We start from the raw sequence: 26,542 nt of genomic DNA on the forward strand, positions 1-26,542 counted from the left end.
GACTGGATGATCAAGATTTAAAGGTACGTTCGGGCGGTTATAAATGGTATATGGCTAAGTCATATCCAGATTATACTAGAGGAAACACGAATGGGTGAACTATAACGCCACAAAAAATTAAAATTTTAATACAGAATTCTTTCTACACTTATTTAAAACCCGATTACATGATATATATATTGAGTCCTGGAAACACACTGACAAGAGTAAGACTATCCAGCATCTAAATGGTCATATGAAATCAAATTCAAAACATGATTTTTATTATAATATTAAGAATTCTTATAACATGGAAAAATATTTATGAAATTGAAAGGAGTGCACTCAGTAAATTTAGACTAAGTGCACATAAACCGGAAGTTGAAAAGGGAAGATACAGTACCCATTATTCCTCGTAATGAGAAATTATGTAAACACCAGGCCCGGCGGAGTGGTATTTCAACCGAAATCCTTCTCTGTGCCGACCCGAATTCCAACCATCCAATCAGACTGTTGCGGCTGCATTCACAAAACATAAACGATGCCCGTAAAATGTCACACAAAGTAGAGTGACTCCAGACAATCTATAGCCAATTCAGTACAAATTCGTGGTATTAAATTTAAAGAAAAGTAAAATTGGTGTGTTATTAGATTATTTTGCCAACTACATGAAATATTTTTTTTTTTTTCACTTTACCCGTCTGCCCGAAAGTTAGGGGGCAAAATTCATATATTTTTCATATATATTTAGCCAGGTGTGCCGCCATTTTTTTTCATGTGTTCCAATGTGTGCCGTTGGCAGCATTGGTTAAGAACCACTGCCCAAATGCATGCTATTGAATTCAACTCATCTAATTAAAGGACAATGTTGGTGTCGGCCAATATTAAATATAGAACTGGTACATTCCAAAAATAATTTTAACACAGAGATCTTTGCTACGTTAGATGCGTAACGAAGAAACGGGAAGTGTCGCAAACAAAAGGAAAACACGGATTTTCAGAAACTTGAAAATTATAAACGCTATGCTATGACTGAATAGCAGAGGTATGTAAAAGACAGGGATGTCTTCTATTTAGCTGCTCTGCTACTCTGGACAAACATTTTTATTCCATAAAAACTTGAAATTCCTGAATTGTTTCTAGCACACCCCACCCCCTCGACCTGATAAAAATGGGTTTTAAAAAGATTCGTCAGTAATTGTTTACTAGCCCAAGGTCACGGGGGGTGGGGGGTCATGAAGCGTATACTTTACTAACTAACCGGCGAATAATGTTTGTTAGCCCAGGGTCTCGTGGGTCATAAAGCGTATACTTTACTAACTAACCGGCGAATACGTTTATTCGCTAGTTTGGATCACGGCGAGTATTAAGAAAACTTGGAAATTTATCGGACAAGAGCCCGAATATAAAACCACAAAAAGTCTATTTATTTATTAAAAATGGCCATATTCCTATTCGCCAGTTCGACAAGAATAGAATAGAATAGAATAGAATTGCGTCAAATCGTCCTTTGAGGACACATGAACTTGAGGGATTAAAATAAAATTTCTTACTACTATAGTACTCCTAGGTCATATTATACGGGTGTGACTTTCCACCGCCGAAAAAGCATTTAACCCTTGTGTGTTAACAAGGGGTATTTTGGAACCCCACGACCATATCCGTAACATTTGTGAACTGGTTCATTTAATTGTCTACTTAACGCGAGTATAATGCTGCAAATAGAGCGGAAGTGAGGCAGTGGCAACATCTGCCATTTGACAAGAAACTAAGAGTATTACATTATCGGAAACTAGAGGTCCACCCCTTTCCTTTAAACATTTTGCTGGTTACAAGTGTCTAATTTGTTCTGCGCTCGGTGCCAGCTTTGTATTTGGAATCTTTCTTACTGATGATATTGCATTGATCATTCTAGTAATCTAGATCTGAAAACAAATCTAGGTATTCTACCAACCCCGTCAAAATAAGACGATTCTGCATGGAAAGTTATTTGCAGATTTTTATAGTTTCAAAAATACCTTATAATTCATATCTTCACTGTTAATACCTCAAATGTTGTTTGTTTTTCGTTACTTTGATTTATTATTATTCAGTCTTTATATGAATAAAATTGTTTGAATAAAATGAGGCATTCAAAAACCAATTTATATCTGGGGTCTTAGATTACCCCTTGTTAACAAGGGTTAAGAACAACCTCTGTTGGGTTTTGTAAATATTTATTATTTTTTCCGGCTATTAAATATTATTTTCACTAAAATTGTTATTATTATGTCGTCGGTGGTGATAAATAGCTTCACAGTGGTCGTCGGTGGTGAAAAGTCACACTAATATTAAAGGAGCTAAATCGCTAATATTTGGGGCCTAAGAATTGGCACAAATGGGCCGAAAGGCATATAAATCTGATTTAAATATTTTCACTGAAATTGTTATTATTATGTCGTCGGTGGTGATAAATATCTTCACAGTGGTCGTCGGTGGTGAAAAGTCATATAAAGGAGCTAAATCGCTAATATTTGGGGCCTAAGAATTGGCACAAATTATGGGCCGAAAGGCATATAAATCTGATTAAAATACAGATTTATATTTCGTTTCGTTTTTTTATACTTTCGATTGCCTGCACTACATGAAGATCTGACCGGTTGTACTGGAAGGTCGCGTCAGGGGTCGTACGAGCGGCTTTTGACCCTATGACGTCAGACATTGATTAATCAATTAGCGTTGACGTTTCTAGTGGTTTACCCACAGTTCCGTGCATGGCACGCCAAGAAGTCGCCGTAACAGATGGTTTCATTGGCTAATCCCTCACGCCACCCAGAACACCTGTTATATAACAACTCTTCCAGATCCTAGTGTAGTATAAACCAATCTGATTAAAATACAGATCTATATTTCCTTTCGTTTTTTTATACTTTCGATGGCCTACACTACATGAAGATCTGACAAGTTATAGCGATAGGTCACGTCAGGGGTCAAAAGACCGAAATAAAATGGGGTTTAACGTCCTACTGTTCTGCTCCTATACTGGGCTAATGAAGACGGGCATACGCCATACAGTGTGCTATGAGGGGAAATTTTGCCCGGGCAGCGGCACTATCGCCAAGGGATATTTTACGTGCATTCTAATGTATACACGGGACCTCGGTTTTTCGTCTCATCCGAAAGACTAAACAGCTGTCCTTGTCAGGCCCTCCGTTCTGCACCACTGACAAGGGGAAACCACGTCGGAAAATCTGGATGAACTTTCTCGGCCAATGCAGGGATCGAACACCCGACCTCCAGGCTAGCGAGCCAGCGTCTTAACCACCTGGCCACCGTGGCTCCCCTCAAAAGACCGACTTATGACCCTATGACGTCAGACATTTGATTAACCAATCAGCATTGATGTTACTAGTGGATTACCCACAGTTCCGTGAAAAACACGCCTAAAGCTCGCCGTAACAGACTGTTTCATTGGCTTATCCCTGACACCATTCAGAACACGAGTTATTTAATAACAACTCTTCCAGATCCAAGTGTAGTAAAGACAAGTAAAACGAAATTTTGAACTATAAAAACGAAACGAAATAGGATCGGTGTTTTAATTAGATTGAAACGCATATAATAATGTAATAAGTATATAAACTGATTTACATTCAATCGTTTCCGTTTTTACTCTAATTTCAAATCATTTATGTTCGGCGCAATACGCCAGAAATCTCAATCGAATGGCAATCTCTAGCGTCTGGTTATTCCAGTCTACATCGACAGTATTTATTGTGCATGCTCTCCAGTTATCACCTCGGTGGAAGCGGACGTTAAATAAAGCTATTCCACACACAGATAAGAATATGGCGCCAAATGAAATGAAATGAAATGGGTTTAACGTCCTACTGCTGAATATGGCATCACCGTTTGACATGACTTGTTGAATATGTCAAGCCTCGTTCTTCGAGTCCCTTGTTACAAATGGCAATGGACGCATTATGGTACACGACTCGTGTACCAATGGTAACATATGTTTATTTTGTCTTAAAGCGAGAATTTCAAATTTTCTAAAAAAAGTCAAAACATAATTATTTCTATGTCTTTTGCTCAATAGGTTATCAAATCACTATTATACGATCATGGGCATTATTTCCCACCATTAAAAATCTATGACACAGGAAATAACAACACAATTACCTCCCCTGTTTTGTTATTGTCAACATGGGGCAGCCATTTTCCAACATTGGAATTCGAAGTTAAAAATGATATTTTTGCCAATTTCTCAGCTGGCAATAGCGAATTATAGGATTAATAGGATTATTCTTTAACAAGGTAGGACTGTTTATGGATACCATCTATTTTAAGGCTTTATTTTAATACATTTTAAAAATATAACTTGAAAATTTGCAATTGCAACTTTAAATATTGGATATCAGAAGCCCGTCTTTTCCCGGTAAGATCACAACACCAATGTTGATTTAAATTGACAAATAATTCGTGTTTTCAATGTCGAAGACTTTGGATGATATTGAGTTAGAGACTTGGGTACTTTAAACTACCATTTTCTGTTTGAACAGGCACTTCCGTCGTGTACCGCGGTTGATACCCGAATCTAGCCATATTATTTCGATCACTGATGTCAACATGGAGACGAAACCAAGCATCGTTGAATATTATTCGGAACATGGAGGATACCGCTGCGGTTATTGTAATTCTTCAAATACTAATTACTCACACGGTATGTAAGAATATTAGTATTGGTACTATAACATATTGATACTGTACATGCATGTATGATGGCAATACTTTCGGATGACTAAATCGATCTGTTATATTGATGTTAGGGACTTGCAGTCTTGATTAACAAGTCTCTTATTATAAAGTAATTTAGTAATTTTGAGCTGACGGATATTTAGAAATGAAATGAAATGAAATGGGGTTTAACGTCCTACTGTTTTGCTCCGAACTGGGCTAATGAAGACGGGCATACGCCATACAGTGTGCTATGAGGGTAATTTTGCCCGGACAGTGGCACTACGGCCTACTCTTATATCGAATTCCAACTGTCAAGGGATCTTTAACGTGCACGCCAATGTGTACACAGGACCTCGGTTTTTCGTCTCATCCGAATGACTAGACAGCTGTCCTTGTCAGGCCCTCCGTCCTGCATCACTGACAAGGGGGAACCACGCCGGAAAATCTGGATGAACTTTCTCGGCCAATGCAGGGATCGAACACCCGACCTCCAGGCTAGCGAGCCAGCGCCTTACCCACTTAGCCACCGTGATCCCCGGATATTTAGAAGTTCGCTTAATGCTAATAATAAATGAAATGAAATGGGGTTTAAAGTCCTACTGTTCTGCTCCGAACTGAGCTAATGAATACGGGCATACGCCATACAGTGTGCAATGAGGGAAATTTTGCCCAGACAGCGGCACTACCTATAAGTTATATATCGAATTCCAAGTCAAACTGTCAAGGTAAGTAGGCCTATAATGTGTGCACGGAACTTCGCTTTTTTATGTCCCATCCGAACGACTAGACAGCTGTCCTTGTCAGGCCCTCCATCCTGCATCAATGACAAGCGGGAACCTAGCTGCAATTTGTATCCTTGATAATTCTTATCCACGGCAGCATTGATGCACTATTATTTGAGTCTTTGAGCGAGTAAAATTAGGTTCAATTGCAAAATTTTAAACAATTTTTTGTCCCATATATTCTCGGGGGAAAGGAGAACAAAAATAGTTTAGGTTGGAAATCGTAATTTACTCTGAAACTAGCCGGTTGGTGACTTGGTTGATTTCCCGTCAGTCCGCCCACCGAGGGCTGGGCTTCGCACTCCCAAGTGGGGGCAGCATGCCCCCCTTTCTGAAAATCCTGGATCCGCCCCTGTATGTTACAAATAGTGAAGAGTGGAACACAGAAATCTCAATCTTATCATACCGAACAGTTTTTATAAGCCCACATGGAAATGTGGTCGTATATTGCCGTCGCCCCCGTCCGTCTGTCGCCTGTCGGTCCGTCATCCACAATTTCTTGTGAACACTCTACAGACTACATTTATCATCTGATTGTTTTGAAATTGATATATGTTGTTTGCATTAGTGAGATGAAGAACCCTATTTAATTTCAATAACTTCTGTTAATTTCTTCTGGAGTTTCACTTTGTTGCACATTGTGAATGCTCTAACAACAAAAGTTATCAACCGATCTGTATGAAATTTATATGCATCATTCAAAGAAGCCTATTGAATTTCAGCAATTTCTGTTAATTACATGTACATCTAGAGTTATGGCTCTTGTTTCACTTTGTTGAATCTTGTAAACGCTCTAATGACAACAGTTATCATCCGATCTGTTTGAAATTGATATGCATCATTTAAATTAGTGAAACGAAGAAGCCTATTGAATTTCAGCAATTTCCGTTAATTACGCTGTGAGTTATGGCCCTTGTTTCACTTTGTTGTTCCTTGTGAATGTTCGAACGACAAAAGTTATCATCCGATATGTATGAAATTTATATGCATGATTTGAATTAGTAAAACAAAAAAGCCTGTTGAATTTCAACAATTTCAGTAGATTACTTCCAGAGTTACGGCCCTTGTTTTAGTTTTTAGAACCTTGTGAACCCGCAAACGACAAAAATTATAATGTCATCTGTATGAAATTGTCTATTAAATTCCCCTAATTACCTACAAAAGAATAAATATGCGACAACCCTTGTCGACTGCTCGGACAATTAAGCTGCTGTGGGCGTATGTTTTGTTGCCTGGCAACCTATCTTTCTGTATTTTCGTGTGATTCTGGTTTGGCGGCCATTTTAAAATTAACAAAAATTTCGCATAGCAGTTGGGTTTAATCAAATCATATAATTATGCGGTAAGGTTTCACCTTTATTTCAATGGGAATAGGCCAGTCAAATGACTACAAAACTTGCTCAAAGAAAGGCCTTAGGACGGTCCACTGCTGTGGCTGGAGCAAAATGGAAGACATCAGTAGTTGAACCATTTCTAGGGGAAACCACGCCGGAAAATCTGGATGTACTTTCTCGGCCAATGCAGGGATCGAACACCCGACCTCTAGGCTAACTAGCGTGACCCCTAAATAATAATGAACTATACAAATGAACTAAATATATTATTTGGGGTCCATAGATTTACCCAAAAGCCCAAAGCAACTTTAATTTCCAAAAACAACTTTTATTTTTAATAAAACAACATTTTTATTGTTTTTTCTTTCTTTTTATATGTATACGTGTTACGTATATGATTAATATTCCCTAAAAGGAACTAAATTGCTAATATTTGGGACCTAGAAATTGACACAAATGGGTCGCAGCGCATATAATAATGTAATATGAATTTATATAAACTGATTTACATTCAATCGTTTCCGTTTTTACTCTAATATCAAGTCAGTAATGTTAGGCGAAATATGGCAATTGAATGCCAATCTCTAGGTTATTCCAGTCTAAATAGTATTTATTGCGCATGCTCTCCTGATAAGAATATGGTGTCACCGTTTGACATGACTTGTGGAATATGTCTAGCCTCGTTCTTCAAGTCCCTTGTTACATATAAGGTTGCCGCGATTCCCCGGGGATGGTGAAATATCGCGATAATTATTAGGTTGGGCGATAAAATTATCATCTGAAATCTCAAATATCGCTTTATCACAATATATCACGATAATTCTTAAAAATATCGCGATATTTTCATTTTTGATCAGACTACTCTTTTTTTTTTTTTTTAATAGTTCTGAAAAAACGAAGATATGGAAGATAAAGCAAGAAAGACAACTCTTATTGTTTTATCTGGAGGCAGATCACCATTTGCCCCCCCCCCCCCAATAATTTTAAAAAAACAAATACGATCCTCAAAGTTTTTGGGTATGGGTTCAACGCAGCAAGAATATTCATTCACTTTGATTCACCCACTCCGTTCGTTTGACACATCCCTTTTTGTTTGGATAAGCTAATGGTTTGTTGCCATAAAGTATCTGGTCAGCTCTATTTATCTCAACATACTGCCTCAGACTGCATTTCCTGCAGTCTATTTCTCAAAATATCGTGGCAAAAATATTCATTCACTTTTATTCACTCACTTCGTTTGTTTGACACTTTCTTCTCTGGTCTGATAAACTAGTGATTTGGTGACAGGCGGTATCTGGTAACCTCTATTTATCTCGAGGATCAGTGCCTGAAATACTGCCAGGCCTATTTTTCAAATTTTCAGGGCTCCGTTGAGGTTCGCAAGTCTATTCGTTTGACATTTTCCTCTCTGGTCGGATAAACTAGTGATCAGGCGACAGGCGGTATCAGGTCAACTCTATTTATCTCAACAGTCGGTGCCTGAATACTATAAGACTGCATTTCAAAATAATCTCGCTACTTTGGCGATGGGGCTTCGTCGAGGTTGGCAAATTCATTTGTTTGACACGATTCACTCTGATTGGATAAACTAGTGGTCAGGCGACAGGCAGTATCTGGTCAGATCTATTTATCTTGTCGATCAGTGCCTGAAATACTGCCAGGCTGCTTTTCTGGCAGTCTGTTTTTCAAAAATATCGGGGACAGACCCCCAATACCCCCAGTTGAAGCTCGCACCTTTGCCACCTTAACCTTGAACTTTGCTCCCCCAACCACCGGTGGCTGGCGCCCCCACTGATTCTGACTTTTCCCCTGGCTCCAACTTTTCCCGAAATTTTCGGTGGAATGAATGCTTTTCATACTGACAGAGGAACAAATGGTCATGTCTTTGCACCAAATTTTGTATGAGGTTGACCACCAAAATTTTGAGATACCCAAAACTTGAAGCAGCATACTACATGTAACTTTTCGCAGTACAACCAACCTCTTATCCTCCTGCTTCAAAATCATGAATATTTAGAAAAACCTGTCAGAAAATGTTAATTCAAACCCTCTTCTTCCATTCTAGACCAAAAAATCATATAAAATCGCCATGCAAAAGGGGTGAAAAGAGAGAGAGAGAGAGAGAGAGAGAGAGAGAGAGAGAGAATTGCTATAAATCGACATAAAAAGTAAAAATGTTAACATTGCTAGAAACATATCAAGTCTTACAACCAAGGAAACTGGTAGATCCAGTAGAGGTGCGAATGGGGTGGTTGCTTGGCAGAGTTGTTTAATGGTTGCACGTTAGTTAATGTCTGTCATTGACTCAAGTGGTGTGGTTTCGAATCTCCGCTTACACGTGAAAAGAAGAAGGGTAGTCTGTCCAACGTAATGTGTTTTCTTCAAGTTCTCTGGTTTCCTCCCACAGCTAAAGACCCGTACAAGCAATCAAATTATTGCAATAAAATTGAACCAAAATGACCTAGTTTGTTTTGAGTGGACATTAAACCCCATTTCACTCTGTCTAATCTCCCTCTCTCTTTATTATAAGTGCATTGCGCCTCCTCTCCATCCGTTTCTGATGATACAATTGCTTACAAGTGAGTAAGTATAATGCTTGCTCACTAACCAGGTGTCCTAGATTTGATCCTAGAAAGTGCAGGATGTAGGGCCTGACAATTAAAAAGCATCTAGTCATTGGGATGGGACAAAAAACTGAGGGCGCACCTGTGGATTTGTTGGCATGCACACAAAATAACCCTTGACTTTTGACGGCAGAAATTACATTTCCAAGAAGCTACATGTATTGAATGAGAAAAATAAGTTTTCAAGGGTAAATAAAAGCTGGATAACGATAAGAGGATACTTGTCGAAACGTCATGCTTTTAGAATAAAACTAGTGATTGTAACCCATAAAAATTGTGTTCTGTTAAATAAAAGCTCTTCAATTATGTCTAGGCTTTTTATTAACTATAGACATAATCCAAAAAAGATATGTGACCCCCCACAGCAGACTGAGTCACAATAGTTGAAAATTGAGTTATTGTTATTTTCACATTCTCCGGCTCATTACCTTTAATTTGATGTATAGTTTGTTTGAATTGGGCAAAAATTGACTGAGCTGTGTCCATTAGAAGCTACCCAACTCACAAAAGTAAGTTTTGAGAAAAAGCAAGTCAAAGATTTGGTACATGTATGTTCCAAAACAAAATCCCATAGCAACCAGGCCATTTATCTGTTGTTTTGTCGTTGAATATATCTTTCCATGGGTTTTCAGGGGTGCTGAAGACGAAAATCGTAGTAAAAATTTGATCCGACTATTTCTGCAATTTATTTGCTATATTTTGTCGTTTAATATGTTTTTTATTTAGGATTTCAAGAGTGCTGACGACGAAAATCGTAATAAATGCACTCCTTTCGTAACGAAACATCCACAACACATACAGCATAATATTCACATGATAGTGTTATACTGAAGAACAATCTATACATTAGTAGTCTGTTGTGTATAATATAACTTTAGTGAGAGTTAATCTCATCAATTAATTAGCACCTGAGTGCCAGCTAGTGGTCAGGAGATTAAGATTGTTGATTGGATAATCATCAAAGAAGCCGCCACAGCTGTACGCGTCTTCATTTAACACATGAATTAAAATAAGATTTTGCCTGTATGATAGGTCTATTATTATTTTCAGGTACCGTGACGTTATCAAAATATGAGTCCCTATAGAAATGTCAATTTCATAGTCAAGAAATGCTTACATTCATTTTCTTGCATTTTGGCTTTGATGTAAATATCAACATTATTCAGAGGATACTCTATTAATGGCAGACAGAATCGTCGCATTTCGGCTCGTTGGTCGTTCTCATTTTTTCGACCCATATAAGAAGCGACGGTAAACGGAATTTAACTATCAATAAAATTCTCTTCGAAAAGAAAATTATTGGCCATTTTGTTTATTTCCATTTAAGGCCTATAGATTATTTTTTTAAAGATATGAGATATCAAATAATCACCACTTGGATTAATTATTCGGAGTAAATAATGAGTTGTCGACGGCTTTATCATTGACCCGTGACAGTTGATTAGTAATAGTATTACTCAATGACACACACCTGCTTGTCGCTTAATTTACATCATCAGCCAGGTGTTTTCGATTAACACTCAACGGCAATTACTACGATCAGAATTTTTTTTTTTTCTGCCACTTATCAGAGTGAATCACATGTAAGTACCCAAAAACATTATCGCCAAAACCAAATATTTATGGATAGGTAATGTCTTTTTGGAGGGTTTTTAAACTCGATTGTATCCGTTCAAAATCAATTCATCAACAGTATTTTGATCATATTTATAAACTAGAGATGCTCCGCTTTACAACCATGCCAATTGTTATGCAAGAGGAATGACCGGTCGTCCCGCTGCTAGCAAAGACAAATAACTAATTTCGCCGAGAATTTTAAGAAATAGGACAGATTTAAGAATACGGTACTCTTACAAAACGTTCAAATACAGGTGTTTTGAAATGTTTTATTGCTATTTTGATCTTCTGTGTCGATAGATAGTATATTTATAGACTCATTTTTGTGAAAATCTCAATTTCGTTCAAAATCAATATTTTCACTTATTTTGTCTTTATCTCATTATTGATTCTCGAATTCCGACTCATTCACATTTAGATGCGGCCTGTCACATATTATGAGAATCTACTCATTCCTCTGAAAGAGCTACTGTCATTGTTTAATTTGAATAGTTTATTCCAAAATTCATTGCTGCCATTTGTATAAATGCATACAGTATATAGATAGCCTATTTCAGGTACTAGCCCAAGATATGTATACCAGAACGATAACTAAAAAATCAGCTCTTGAAGTTAATAAAAAAATTTTGTTTTTGTTTTTTTTTTACTTTTACAGGCATGTGGGCTCATTCGTTGACTGTTCAGGATTATCAAGATCTGATTGATCGAGGATGGAGAAGGTATAGTTTGTGCTAATCTTTTATAATTCAAATGTGTAAGAAATACTTTTTCCCTCCCTCTTAGCCAGTTAAGTTAAAAGTTTATCATTGCTGTTAATCCAAATCTGTATTTACATTTACTTTCCATGAAACATAATATTTTTTTTTATCAAATACAGAGTCTGAGAGCATTTGTACAATGATTTTAAAATATTCCATTTTCATTCCCCACGTTGGAATGTGGTTGTATACTCTCATCCTCCATGTTATTCATTAGTTGGTCTGTCCGTTGATCCACCTTAATTTTTTTCATCCACAATAATTGCTTGTGGATACCTAGAGGCTAAGTTATGGTCTGATAGACTTGAAATTTATGTTCATGATATGAAGAAACTGATAATTACTCCAGAGTTATTGCCCTTGATCACTTTTTAAAATTTTATGCACCCGCTAGGGGCTAATGATATTATTTGAATGATGTGAAATTTATATGCTGTGTTTATGTTCATTTGAAGATCTCAATAACTCAAAAGCTATCATCTGATTGGCACAACTAGTAAATGACCTTTGACATCACGCGTGCAGAAGTTCTTAATCGTCGGGCTGTTGGTTATGGGAACTCTTATATTTTTGTCCTGTATACGCTCCATGAGTGTTTTTCGGGGAATCCAGTATTCTTCTTGTAAGATTGGATATCTCTACTTTCCATATATACCAAAATTGCCATACTTTTATTGGAAATAACCACCCGATAAATACTTTTCTGAGAACCCATCTTTAAGTTTATTTCTAAAATGTATTAAAATAAAGTCCTAAAATAGATGGTATCTATAAACAGTCCCACCTTGTTAAAGAATAATCCTATTAATCCTATAATTCACTATTGCCAGTTGAGAAATTGGCAAAAATTCATTTTCAACTTCAAATTCAACTGTTTGAAGATAGCTATTCCATGGTGGGGAATAGGAAAACAAGGGAGGTAATTGTGTTATTATTTCCGGTGTGAAAATTTTAATTTGTGAGAAAGATAACCTATGATCATATAATAGTGAGTTGACAACCTATTGAGCAAAAGACATAGAAATAATTATGCTTTGACTTTCTTAGAAAATATGAAATTGTAACTTTAATATCTGTTAAATGCCTTCAATACCTACAAAACAAAATATGTGACAACCTTTGTGGACTGCTCATGTGACTAAGCCGCTGTGGGCGTATGGTTTGATGCATGGCAACCTGTCTTTCTGTTTTTAGGAGTGGTAAATACTGTTATAAACCCACCTTAAATGTGACGTGTTGCCCACAAAATACAATCAAATGTGCAGTCCTGGAGTTCAAGATGAATAAATCCCATAAAAAGTTAATCAAACAAATAAATAAATACCTTATTCATGGAACAAAGAGAGAAAGAAATAGTGGGGACCATGAAACAGATTCAGGTACTAATGATATCTCCTGTGATGAATTCCAACAATTTCCCAGTAAAACTCCAAGTGATATCAAAATGGTACCTTCTACTTCTTCTACAAATCAGTTGTCTTCTGACCAGAAGGCAAACAGCAAAGATACCCCAACGAAAACATCAAGTACAACTAGCTCTATTTCAGTAGCTGGTAAAAAGAATGCAACTGCTGAACAGAAAACTAAAGATCAACCTCAACCTGGTAACAAAATTTAATTAATTTCAGGAGTTAATACCACCATTCTCCTTGATTTAAATATGCTTGTATCTTCTGTAATAAAAAATAAATTACAAATTGATATCATTGAATGAATGAATGCAATGTCTTACTTTTCCGACAGGCATATGACATACAGTGTGCTATGAAGGAAATTCTGCCCGTACAGCAATTGCATTCCAACTGTCAACCTGGACCTACTCACTGAGCTACTGTGTGGCTCCCCAATATCAGTTGAATAAGTTATATAAATAGTAATCAATGTCCTAGACAACACTTGTCTACGATATCACCTTAGGTGGAAGTGGACGTAAAACTCAAGAAACGAACGAACGAACTTGACAACATAAGAATAACCTGATAGCACATGCTTGTGTTAATTAGAAGCCATTCACTAAAACTATTTATTTTTTAGGAAAAGGAGCTGATCCTAAACTCCCGCCATGTAAAAAAGCCAAACAGATTAGAGCTGAAAAAAAGAAAGAAAAATTACTTAAGAATACTGAACAAGTTCACCTACAAGTAAGATATTGATTTATATAACAAAAACATGTCCATGACCATCTTATCAAATAACTCTTTTTATACGTCCACATTATTCGCCACTGTCTCTGTGTGTGTGTCTGTGGGTGGCCTACAGGCTGCAATTCTGAATGGATTGTCTTGAAACTTTGCATATTTATTTCTTATACCCTAAGGATGATCTCTAATGTGTTTAGTGCATGCCAGACCCCCAGGGGCAGAGCCACGCCCATTTTTTGTATTTGTTTGTCGCCCACAGGCCATATTTCTTAACAGATCATATTGAAACTTTGCATACTTATACGCTAAGGATCATCCCTATTGTTTGTGATGCATGCCCAACCCCCAGGTGCAGAGCAACGCCCATTTTCTCTTTGTGAGTCTGTCCGTGTGTTGCCTACAGGTCACAATTCTTAATGGATCATCTTGAAAATTTTTCATACTTATTCCTTATAGTACTTATACCCTAAGAATGACCTCTATAATTTTTTGGTGCATACCCAATCCCTGGAACAGAGACACGCCCAATTTTTGTGTCTGTCTCTTTGTCACGTACTGGCCACATTTCTTAACAAATCCTTTTGAAACTTTGCATACCTATTCTTTATACCCTAAGGATGACCCCTATTGTTTTTTGGTGAATGCCTGGCCCCCGGGGGGGGGGGGGGGATCACGTGGCTAAGTGGGTAAGACGCTGGCACGCTAGTCTGGAGGTTGGGTGTTCGATCCCTGCATTGGCCGAGAAAGTTCATCCCGATTTTCCGGCGTGGTTTCCCCTTGCTCAGTGATGCAGGACGGAAAGCCTGACAAGGACAGCTGTCTAGTCGTTCGGATGGGACAAAAAAACGAGGTCCCGTGTACAAATTGGCGTGCACGTAAAAGATCCCTTGGCAGTTGGAATTCGATATAAGTGTAGGCCGTAGCGCCGCTGCCCGGGCAAAATTTCCCTCATAGCACACTGTATGGCGTATGCCCGTCTTCATTAGCCCAGGTTAGGAGCAGAACAGTAGGAAGTTAAACCCCATTTCATTTCATTTCGGTCCCCAGGGGCAGAGCCACACCCATTTTTTCTTTGTGTGTTGCCTACAGGCCACAATTCCTAATGGATCATCTTGGAACTTGGCATATGTATTCCTCATAGCCTAAGTACGGCAACCAGTAGCGGATTATCAGTGAGGCTGATGAGGCTGCAGCCTCAGGCCCAAAGATTTTGTAAAAAAATTTTTTTTAGACTTGTCTGATACGATTAAAAACGCATAGACAATGAATGTTAGGGGGGGGGGGGGGAGGCCCAACGGGAATCAACATAGGCCCTCACCCGAAATTAATTAGGCCCACACCATTTTAAATAGGCCCTATTGTTTGGAGATCTGATCTTATTTTTTAAACGTAGGCCTACAATGTACGTTAAATCCTTGTAAGTTTTCGGTTATGTCTTGCTTAATATATTGTATCCATGTGACGTCATTTATGGGCATATAAAGTTACATTACCAATATCAAACGACTTTGGCTTAAGAAAAAATATCTAGCAAAAGATCTTGCGCTAGTTTCGATGTAAACACCCCATCATGAGGAAATATTATCCTTGAAAATAGGTGTATGTACAGTTGGTTTCCGGTGATGTTTCTGCTGTCAAAGCATTTTGTACGACAAATTTCAATAGTTATAACTAATATTTTAATAATATTATAACCTCAGTAACGAATCCCGTTTTTAATGTTAGCAACTACCTTGGCTCTAACTTTAAAAACTAAATAGGCCCTCCAGCAACTGCCGCCTCAGGCCTTGGAGCTTAATTTTTATGTTTATCATATACAGGCCGCAATTCTGAATGAATCATCTTGGTACTTGGCATATGTATTTCTTATAGCCTAAGGGCGTCAACTATTGATTTTGGTGAATGCCCCAAACGCCAGGGGCAGAGCCACACCCAATTTTTGCCTTTAGCGCCCGAAGGCCACAATTCTGAATGGATTATCTTGGAACTTGGTATACTTATTCCTTATACTTTATACCCTAAGGACGGCAACTATTGATGTTTTCTCTTGATATGATAACACATTTAACCACAGTACTGAGACTTCTGGTTTAATTCTCAATAAAAACATCTAAAATATAGTATGGCCACATTCTACATGTCACAATATTTCCTTTTTGTATTATTTTAATTTAAAGTATAGAATTTATAAATGGTCCAGCTCCTTAACCCATTTGCGTACAAAATCAGAGAAATATGATTTAAAAAGAGATTTAAAAAATGAGTTTTAATGTTTTTAGGAAAAAGCAAAAGAACCAACAGAGAAAACATTAGAAGATTTTCTTAATGAACCTGATAAAGTGGAAAATCCTGCTCACAAATTAGAGGTAGGCTGGGCTTTTTTGTAATTATAAAATCAACTTTAACAAACATGGCATATATTTTCTAGGATACTTACTGGGATTGTTCAAGACTATGGATACATGTCCGGCATTTAGAATTGATTTTACGTGTCCTTGAAATTAACAGATATAATTCTAGGAGAACAATTGATGTGGAAGTTAATTGAGAAAAATTTAAGATGACAACGGTTACATTGCAAATCCAAATAGAATTAGAAATTTCTTAAGATCGACAGTTTTGTTCTTTTTGAATGCACAATGACTTTCTGACCATACACAACAAAAAAGTACCGTTTCCAGTCCTTATTTTTGTTACATTTAATCAGGAAAATGATTGTTGGCCTCCTTGCACACCCAGGTTTTAATTACTCAGTATGTTAAAACCTTTTTCGAATAGTTAACTGGTATCTTGCTTTAAATATTATGCTTGAAATTGAAGGTATTGCATTGCCTTATGCAAAGTTACATTAGTAATTTAGCTAATTATCTTAATTTTCAGATCAGACTTGTTCGCTCCACCCCACGAAGTACAGAATTTGATAGCTCCTTCAAGACATCTCATCAAATTTACCATAAATATCAAATGAGCGTACATAAAGATCCTCCTGAAAAACCCACTGAACGGCAATTTACCAGATTTCTCTGTGATTCTCCACTAAGGGTACTAATTAATATTTCTCCTTATTTTACTTTTAGATCAAACTAGTAAGAACAAACCCTGCATCAGAAGAATATAAGTCAAGTTTTATTGAATCCCATTCAGTGTTTAAGAAATATCAGATGGCTATACATAAAGAACCAGCTTCTGATTGTACTAAATCAGCTTTTACAGGTTTTCTAGTAGACTCCCCATTAATAGAGGTACATTTAATATCATTATAAAACACATAGAGCATGCAGCTTCTAGTTTCAAATTTGATTTAATCCATATATAGGCCAATTATTTGTCAAATTTGAATATTTGAAAGGAAGACAGAAATTTCTAAACTTGACTGTCTCAACAGTACTGACACATGTCTTTAAATATTTAGAACAAAGCTTATGGAATTTTATTGACTGATAGCAATTATCATAGATGAGAGGGTTTGGCAGTTGAGTGCGCTTTAGATCATAAGGTTTGTCATTGAGTCAAGTTGTGTGGTTTTGATCCGCAGCTTGTACATTACAAGGAGTTGGGTCGCCTTGGGTCCTACAGTTTCCTTCTACTGTTGTAGACCCCTACACACCAACAAATTATTGAAATAATTAGTCCCGATATGACCTACTTTGTGTCGAGTGGACGTTAATCCTCATTTCCCTCTCTATTATCAAAAATACAATGGCTTATAGGTCACATATTCACTGATATTGTTAAAATTATTGAGTTTCTCTGATGCTGTGTTTGCTTCTGTTTCTTTTATCAATTTATTTGATCTGAACAAATTTTTGTAATATCAAGGTTTTTCTCAACTTATTGTCCCCCCGCCTTTCAAAGAAAGCAGGGGACTATTAAAATGGGTTCGTCCGTCTGTCTGTTTCTCCGCCTCTCCGCCCGGTCTGTCACACTTTTTGGGACACAATAACTCTCCTTCTAATTGAGCTAGAATGTTCAAGCTTGGTGTAGGTGTTTATTAGGTGAATACCTTGATGGAGTTCAAAGATGAGAATTATCTGCTAAGGGTAAGCAGAGATAAGCAATTTGATTGGTTGATGCTTTGGGACACAATAACTTTAGTTCTAATTAAATCAGAGTGATGAAATTTGGTGTATAGTTTCATCACATCAATACCTTGACTAAGTTCGATGATGGACATTTTCTGCTGAGAGCAAGCAGAGCGATAAGCAATTTGATTGGTCGAGACTTTGAAGCACAATAACTCTCCTTCTAATTGAGGTAGAATGTTCAAACTTCTTGTAGGCGTTCATTAGGTGAATGCCTTGATGGAGTTCGATTATGAACATTGTCTGTTTATGGTAAGCAGAGATAAGCAATTTGATTTGAGTATAGGTTCATTATATCATTACCTTGACTAAGTTTGATGAAAATTTTCTGCTTAGACTAAAGAGCGTTAAGCAATTTGATCGGTCAAGACTTTGGAACATAACAACTCTTTTAATTGAGTTAGAATGTTTAAACTTGATGTTGATGTCTTGACTGAGTTCAATGATTAACATTTCCCGCTAAAGCTAAGCACAGCTAAGCCATTTCTTTGACTTCGATTCTATCTGATAGAGAGTGATGAAACTTAGTGTATAGTTGATAATCAGTTTGACTGCTCGATACTTTTGAAAATGATAAATAACGTGGAATTAATTAATATGTGTCATCTACTTATTTCGGGATTTCGGCTGGGTACATCAGCCTCACTGTTGACTTGTTTATTATATGTTTATGAAAACCGATTTTAAAGTCATTTAATGATTATTTGTTAACTTGCAGAGTAAAAAAGGTGATCTACCAATGGGTTATGGTTCTTTTCATCAACATTATATATTAGATGGTAAATTAATAGCTGTAGGTGTGATAGATATTTTACCATATTGTGTATCATCGGTTTATTTATATTATGATCCAGAATATTCTTTCCTTTCACTTGGAACTTATTCAGCTCTTAGGTAAGTAACACTCATTTATAATTTTTTTGTCAGGACATGGGCAAAGAATGGAGCTCATAAAAGACAATTAATTGTCATTTGATTATTCTACATAATTATGTTGTGATTGTGTGAGCTATTTTGCTTATCTAAATATTATGGAAATAAAAATATTGTACTGAGCATACTGCGTAATGTCTCTGACCTACAGGATGCTTATCATCCCATGCCAAAGTCAAATTAAGGATTATCTCTTTTTTGTTAACAGCAGAATATATTTGTTTCAACTTTTAATTTGATGTATTTACAGGGAGATGGCCTTTACTAGAGATTTAAATAAATATGCTCCAAATCTTAAATATTATTATATGGGATTCTACATACATTCTTGTCACAAAATGAGATATAAGGTAGACTAACTATTTTTCTACAGTAATGGGACAAAATCCATGGTTATTTAATTAAGTGCCACAAGTTATACTCTCCATGCAACATTTATGTCATGGAGGGGAAGTGGTCGAGTGGTCTAACGAATAATAATAATAATAACTAGATCTACTACTGTCCCATGCAGATATGAAAGCTTTCATATTCATCGTCACGTGACATGGATTATATCAAGTATCTTAAAAGAAAAAAGAACAAAAAAAATAATTATCAAAATCTGTGAAAAAGTCGCGAAGTTACAAGTCTAAATATAGTGAGAAACATTGCACCCGGGCAACAAAATAATCTGGAAACTAAAGGGAAATAACTGAGACTTGGATTGCTGTAATCGGAATGACTTTCTGTTCCAGAAGTTTCAGAAAAATGGATCAAGCCGTTTAAAAACGGGATGGATGAGAACATGAAACGAAAATGGCGGGAAAGAACTAAAAAGGGGCAGGAAAATATCAAAAAAATAAATGAAAGAACTTTGAACGGAACCATAGCTGTTCGAATATTTAGGTTAAATTCGTAAATTTTGAAAATTAAAGGCATAAATTGTCCTGCAAACAACTTTGTCGGCACGTAAAAGGTCAAAGGCGAAATACGAAATTTTGAAAATTTTCAAACACCAAAAAATCGATCTTGATCCTGAGTTAGCCTGAAATGCATTAATTTCAGAAATAAGAGACACATTGAACATATTACGGCCTATTGTGTTTATTTTCACGTCTGTTCAAGTGGATTTTTCACTGTTCTTCATATTCAATTCCAAATGGAGATCATCAGTTGACCGAAAATCTTTTTTTTTGCTAAAACTCTTTTTTTTTAATCGGATCAAAATGGGAGTAACGCACAAAGTCCGGGGTGGTAATGGGCGTATTGTGTCCAAATTTCATGGTTTTCGGACAATCGGTGCCGGTGTCATGGCGAAATTCCACTTTTTTTGCACTTACTGAAGCCGTAAATGGTGGAAAAAGCTGAACGACAGGAACCGTGTGAAGAACAAACGACATGAATGAATGCAGTTATCGGCTTGAATGTTTCAGGGTACCTAGGTCCCAACGTGAAAAGTTCCTCGCTGTAATTTGGTAGTCATAGTACCTTTGGTTCCAGCGTGGCGCATGTGATAAGTCAAAAGAAATTAAGGTCGATTTGGGGATTTTGGGTCTATTTCGGAGTGGTTTGATAAGTGACGGTGGATCGGGGACCCAGATGGATCTAAGATGGCGGTCATAATACAAGATTATAATAACGTTGAAGAATGAGCAAATTTTCGTGACCGGGGTTAATTTGCTCTGCCCAGGCAACGTTCCGTTGGTCCGATTGCCTTCAAATTTGCACGGAATGTACCTTGGGATTCTAGCTATTACATATTAAAAATATTTTTCATATTCACTTCAAAATGGCGGCCATCAGTTGACCTAAATCAAAATTCTGCTCTGAACGTTTTTTAGGCATTCCTTCAGGGATTCAGAAAATATAACTCCCATGTCTGTAAGTGCAATATCGCAAAAGTTATTGAGACTTTTCGCGTTTCAAGATGGTGGCATTTCCGGTTCGATCGACAAACTCCATATTTTGTATATGAATCAGTAATTACTTGTCTAGTATCGAAAAAAAAAATTAGGTCATTCTGACCTATATTTCGATGATTTTTTTGAAAATTTTGATCCTTAATTACATTAAGGGGAGATAATTTAGCAAAATTCTAATCATATTTTTGAAGTCGCATCGGTAAGATCTACTTACATGCTAAATTTCATGAAAATCGTACAACTATTAAAGAAGTTGTCAAATTGGTCATAAATACGGGTTTGAAATCAAAAAGACGAATTTTCGAAATTCGAAAATCTGAATCTGCAGATTTGAAGTAATTGTCTCAAGGTACTCAAAGAAAAAAGATTTAGTAAAATAGGTCAAATAGTCACAAAGTTACAGCATTGTAGGTCAAATGCATTTGTTCGTAAAATTCGGTGATTTCGGATGCGTAAAACGTTTTGAAAATATATTTAATCAACAGCCACCACCCATTTTTGGGGGGATAGGTAAAAGTTTCAGAAAGATCCTATGGTTAGATTCTGAGAAATCTGATTTGTGGATAAAACAATAATAATCTTAACAGAAACAATAAGCTTTCATATGTAATACATATGAAAGCTTAATAATAGTGTAGATTTATAATGCGCAAATTTCCATATGCATGCTCAAAGCGCCAAACACTATGTACACTGTGTATCTTTCATAATGTCTGTCATTGAGTCAAGTGGCATGGTTTTGATACCAGGCTTGTGCATAAGTCCTCTTGGTCCTACCCCTGTTATTGATCCCTACTTATTTTTAATCTTTGTAGTTTTTATACATTGTATTACAGGGACAATATACACCTTCATTTCTTGTTTGTCCTGAGACGTACGCCTGGGTTCCTATAGAGAAATGTCGTCCTAAACTTGACGCCACAAAATATTGTAAATTAGATGACAATAACACAGGTAAGTGATATGGAGAATTACGAATTCCAGTTTTGTGATAGTTTGTAGGGTTATAAGATACCATTAGTTTCTTATGAATTAATAAGAAGGGAAATATTTCAATTATCATGAGTTTTGGTTTCACATGTCATAGAAAATTTACAGTAATATAAAATATTCATGCAACTGGCCCAAATAAATAATTGAACAGAACACTGAATCATATATATGTGGTCATTTTGTCTCTTTCTGTGGAGTCGCTTATAGTTTATTTATTTTTCAGAGGACAAAGACAGTAAGATTGATATTAACAAAGTTTTAGTGTTACGTAATGGTGAAGCTATGACGTATGAAATTTACAGATTTGAAAATCCTAGAGTAAAAGATGAAGATGAGGTGTTAGAATATGCTAAACTGACAGGAAAAACATGTGCCGAACGAATGTTATTATTTAGGCAATGATAAAAACATTTATATTTGTTGATGTATGAATGTTATAGACCTAAAGCTCAGTACGGGGGGTGGGGGGGGGGTATCAGCCATAAAACTATTCAATTGTTTTTTCGGACTAGTTTCATTATGTATAGCAATCATTGTGAAACTAAATTGGAGAGATTTTGATTTGACAGTTTTTACATATTTTAGCAAGTTTACATTTTTATTGAAAGAGTGATTACTTTCCATCATTTTCAGCACGTTTTCATGACCTCATTTGACCCCAAATATCTCCAAAATGCCCCAAAGTGGGGTCTGGTTTTGTGCCCATTTGATACCCCTCCCCTCCCACCCACCCACCCACCCTGCACTGAGTCTCCAGACTATTATAATTGCTAATAATTTGCTTTCATACTAAAATGCAGTTTGAGGAAAATCATCCCTAACTCCACATTTGTGATATTTATTTCTATTGTGGACTGATTTGTCAATAATATTTCCTTTTTAATAACATTTATTCGGTTGTATTAGATTTTTTTACAAAATATTTTATTTTCTAAAGGGGTGTTGGGTCCTATACTCAATGAAATCAGGTCTTGTCCCAGTCAACCAAGTGCTTTCATGACGAAGATGCCATAGTTGAGATTTACTTAGACTTGTCCAAATATATAGTCACTCCCATCCCATGTGTGCTTGCTGTTTGCAATTGTTTTATTTTATTAAAAATAATGTGTTGGTTTCATGCGTGGTTGGATTAAGCTTGAATGGGGTCCTTGGCTGAAAATGTCACTGGGGCCCTTGCATCAACAGTAATGCACTCACACAAATGCAATTTGAAAATTGTATGCCTTCCTTGTTAATCAGTACCGTAACATATGACGTCTATTTATGGTATAATTTTTTTAGAGCTAACGTTGGCGCCCCTGGCTGCAGCCAGCCCCCCCCTTTAATCCGGCCCCTGTTCCATGTCATTATTGTTATTAGATCTATAGTCAAATAAAGTGCTATTTATAATAATGCTTATAGTAAAGGCTGTTGTAGATCTTTGTAATTTTATTGTACACAATCTAAATATCTTCTAATTGTACTCGTATTCATTATTTAACATGTACTTAAGAAAATAAAATCAAAATATCAACAGTAGATAATATCCTGGCTTGGATTTAATCTGATTAAAAAGAGGCCCATCACAAGATATAAGCAAAGATTATAGGTGGCACCATCTTGTTTATATTGTTTGCTGAATGTTGACAAATTTGTATGTAAATTTTGTTAATCTAAATAGTTAACTGTGATATACGGTAGAGATCAAGGATAATTAGGAGGTAGAAATTCATAATGAAAATAGGCTATTCAACTTGTCACATGTAAACATAAATATATAACCATGTTAATTGTTATTAGTTTTCAATGTTAAGTGTTGTTAGTTTAAATCAATTAAATATATGCACACTACAGAAAATATTTATATTTATAAATTGTTTGTTGTTTTCATCAGATATTTATTTCCAATCATTTGGTGTCGTTGATACAATAAGACATTTAATCCTAGTAAGATTTGTATAACTGCACCTAATTGACTAGAATGTTGACTTAAACCAGAAAACCATCCTTGTTGGAGTTTATATATCGTAACCAATAATAAGCTCATTAATTTCATTCATGAAAATATGACTAAAACCAGCATGTTCACTTGGAAATATTTCAGTTTAATAAATTGTGTCTTACTTTGTTTTAGTATGGTTATGTGTATTTTGTACTGAAGGCTAGTGTTCCTTTCACTCAGAACACCATTTGTTATCATACTACTCCTTTGAGCACCTTATATATAGAGAGAAATGGGGTTTAACATCCACTCGACACAAACTAGGTCATTTCGGGACTAACATATGGTTCAATTTTTATTTCAATAAATTGCTTGCACGCAGGACAGATTTCACAAAATCATCACCCCAATTACCATCAGAAATATAATAACATTATAATCTATAACAAAATAAATTTATTTATATTATGTCATTAACAATTATTACAATCCCAGCAAATTTTTATTTTCTTTTTGGGAAAATAACTAATTCTTTCATAGGACATTTAGATTTATATACATTTAAAATACAGATGCGTACAATATTGAAATATTGGATTTGCTTGATAATTTCATAGAAATACAAGCGCAGGATAGTGTCTGTATTTTAAGTTGTTTAATGGTCTAGAGCAAGACATTGCACAATATATTGAAACAACACTCGGACTAACATCCTTGTACAGTATCAACCATTAAACCACACATAAAACCATACTATATTATAAATAATACAATTAATCAGCTTAAATTCAATGAAGTAGACAAAATAAATGTATTAACATATAATATTTACATTTAGATATTCTCAAAATAATATACATTTACCTTTATACATGATCATTATTCAAATAAAATTAAAATATACTGAACATAAATTTACACAAATCATGATGCCTGTTAATTAAAATTCTAACATGCCATGGCCATTCTTTCTGTGGTCAAACCACTGATAACTACTGTATGTCTTAATAGAATAAGCACTAAATTCAATAAATTTGCTTTTTGAGAAACAATCCTCTGAAGAATATGTTACAATTATGAAATATATATAGATGGTATATATATTCCTGAAGACATTGAAAAAGACTATATACAATAATCACAATGTACATAAAAGATATGTTAGAGAACATCATAAAATAATGTGTGTTTATTGTGTTGTAGTTTTAGACTGAATACATACCATACAGGTAGATAATAATATGTAAATAAATATATACTGTGTAATAGAAATAATTTCAACAAAGGGAGAACAAAATGAAATATAAGTTATCACGATCACTCAGTAAAAACCAAGTCATATAAGGATTAATTAAGATGTTTTATATGGAATATTTGCATTGTGTGTGATGACCCGTGACCAGACCCCATGTAATAAAAAAAACAAGAAAACATAACAAATATAGCACCATTTACCTTGACATTTATATTAGTTATACAACAATCATTAACTTGTAAGTCTACTACCAAAAGTAATATAATAGATGGGGGGGTCTCAATTTTCTTTTTCATATTTTTCCCCCCTTAATTTAGCAAAGAATAACATAGTTTTTTGATACAAATTCAATGTAGATTTGAATGTATAAAATAAATTGCTGTAATATAGATACATGGTAAGTATGTATCCCTGTTCTTTATGATCACCATATACTGGCTCCAGATTTTTTCTTTTCTTTAATCCACATTGGAGTAGCTGTTTCACGTTGTACACGTTCTACTGTTATAAACTCATCATAATTATCATATGCTTTATAATGTTGTAGTAGTTCTTGTATCGCACTGTCCTCAATCTGAAATTACATTCATCATGATCATCTCATAGATAATTCACATCAACAAAAAAAAAAACCAAACCATGTTAGAGTAACATGGTACCAATGTTAGCCAGAAAACTTCAGAACAACAAGCAATCACTCCGGTCAAACCAATTCCATTCCGTATTTAGTTGTTTATTTAATAATTCAAAACTTACAAAAATTGGAATTAAAAGTAAACAAGTTACTTTCAGTCCTTAAATTATTTTTTTCCCTTAGATATAGGAAGCAAAATGTTTATGGGAATTCCTGATGAACAAATATATAACTCATTGTATCGGTTGTCAAGCAAAGACGTTTTAATGTTAAAAACTCTATTTATAATTAATACCATATTTCTTATTGACAAAATGTGCAATGTCTGTTGGCTGATATTTTAATTGGCATAAGTTTATTGTATCAATTACATACCTGTACAAGTTTGAAGGGTTTCTTCTTAATTTTTTCAAACACAACTTTTTTATGTCTTTCATCTTTAAGTATATCGGTAAAACTGTGATCTGTGAATGGTGGGCTTTGAAGTTTAGGCAATGTCTGCCATGGATTTACTGGAGGTTTTTCTTCAGGTGGACTCTCGGTTTTAGGTTTTGGTCTTACAGGAAAACTCATCCAACTTTGAAGAAATAAAAGAATACATTTCATCAGAGATATGGAACTGATTTCTTAGAACTACATGTATTTTATATTATAAAGACATTCATAATTTTCAAACAACATAATCAGAAATTTAGCTGTCTGTGAGCGCCCCTATGAAGTATCTAAGAGAGATTGTAACATGCTTAAGGGTGAATCTTGCATTTTGATTGGTCGATTAGACACTGTCTATTGGACAATAACACCCCTCTAAATTAGTAAAATCACTGCGTATTAATATTATGCATACTACTTTAATGGCGATAACC

General features: G+C 35.6%; 2 protein-coding genes across 5 annotated transcripts in view; one reads left to right on the forward strand and one right to left on the reverse strand.

Moving 5' to 3' along the window:
• Positions 1 to 2: 2 nt before the first annotated feature.
• Positions 3 to 23,973, forward strand: LOC126811591 (arginyl-tRNA--protein transferase 1). 3 transcript variants are annotated; one of them, XM_050537295.2, is made up of 10 exons: positions 3 to 23; positions 11,711 to 11,774; positions 13,008 to 13,417; positions 13,848 to 13,954; positions 16,234 to 16,320; positions 17,032 to 17,196; positions 18,755 to 18,930; positions 19,220 to 19,319; positions 21,710 to 21,827; positions 22,090 to 23,973. In XM_050537295.2, the coding sequence occupies exons 2-10, from the start codon at positions 11,713 to 11,715 to the stop codon at positions 22,266 to 22,268; spliced, it is 1,404 nt and encodes a 467-aa protein (XP_050393252.1). In that variant the 5' UTR covers positions 3 to 23; positions 11,711 to 11,712; the 3' UTR covers positions 22,269 to 23,973. The 3 variants fall into 3 exon arrangements, with proteins under 3 accessions (XP_050393252.1, XP_050393253.1, XP_050393251.1); XM_050537296.2 differs by lacking the exons at positions 3 to 23; positions 17,032 to 17,196 and adding exons at positions 4,547 to 4,681; positions 16,835 to 16,996; XM_050537294.2 differs by lacking the exon at positions 3 to 23 and adding an exon at positions 4,547 to 4,681.
• A 255-nt stretch (positions 23,974 to 24,228) lies between these two features.
• Positions 24,229 to 26,542, reverse strand: part of LOC126811586 (inhibitor of Bruton tyrosine kinase) — a 128,415-nt gene continuing 126,101 nt past the window's right edge. For both annotated transcript variants that reach the window (XM_050537284.2, XM_050537283.2), the window contains 2 exons: positions 26,052 to 26,253; positions 24,229 to 25,616 (listed from right to left, as the gene is read on the reverse strand). In XM_050537284.2, coding sequence (XP_050393241.1) covers positions 25,467 to 25,616; positions 26,052 to 26,253 — 352 coding nt within the window. In that variant the 3' untranslated portion in view covers positions 24,229 to 25,466. The remainder of the gene's footprint in view (positions 25,617 to 26,051; positions 26,254 to 26,542) is intronic.

The sequence above is a fragment of the Patella vulgata genome, chromosome 2 (assembly GCF_932274485.2).
Source record: "Patella vulgata chromosome 2, xgPatVulg1.2, whole genome shotgun sequence".
In the NCBI taxonomy this organism is placed as follows: Eukaryota; Metazoa; Mollusca; class Gastropoda; family Patellidae; genus Patella; species Patella vulgata.

What these genes read in the sequence shown, in the direction of transcription:
- LOC126811591 (XM_050537294.2), top strand. Translation starts at nt 4,588, where the DNA reads ATGGAGACGAAACCAAGCATCGTTGAATATTATTCGGAACATGGAGGA. An exon ending in GGAACTTATTCAGCTCTTAG is followed by an intron (nt 18,931 to 19,219) that starts GTAAGTAACACT and finishes ATGTATTTACAG; the next exon opens with GGAGATGGCCTTTACTAGAG. An exon ending in ATTAGATGACAATAACACAG is followed by an intron (nt 21,828 to 22,089) that starts GTAAGTGATATG and finishes TTTATTTTTCAG; the next exon opens with AGGACAAAGACAGTAAGATT.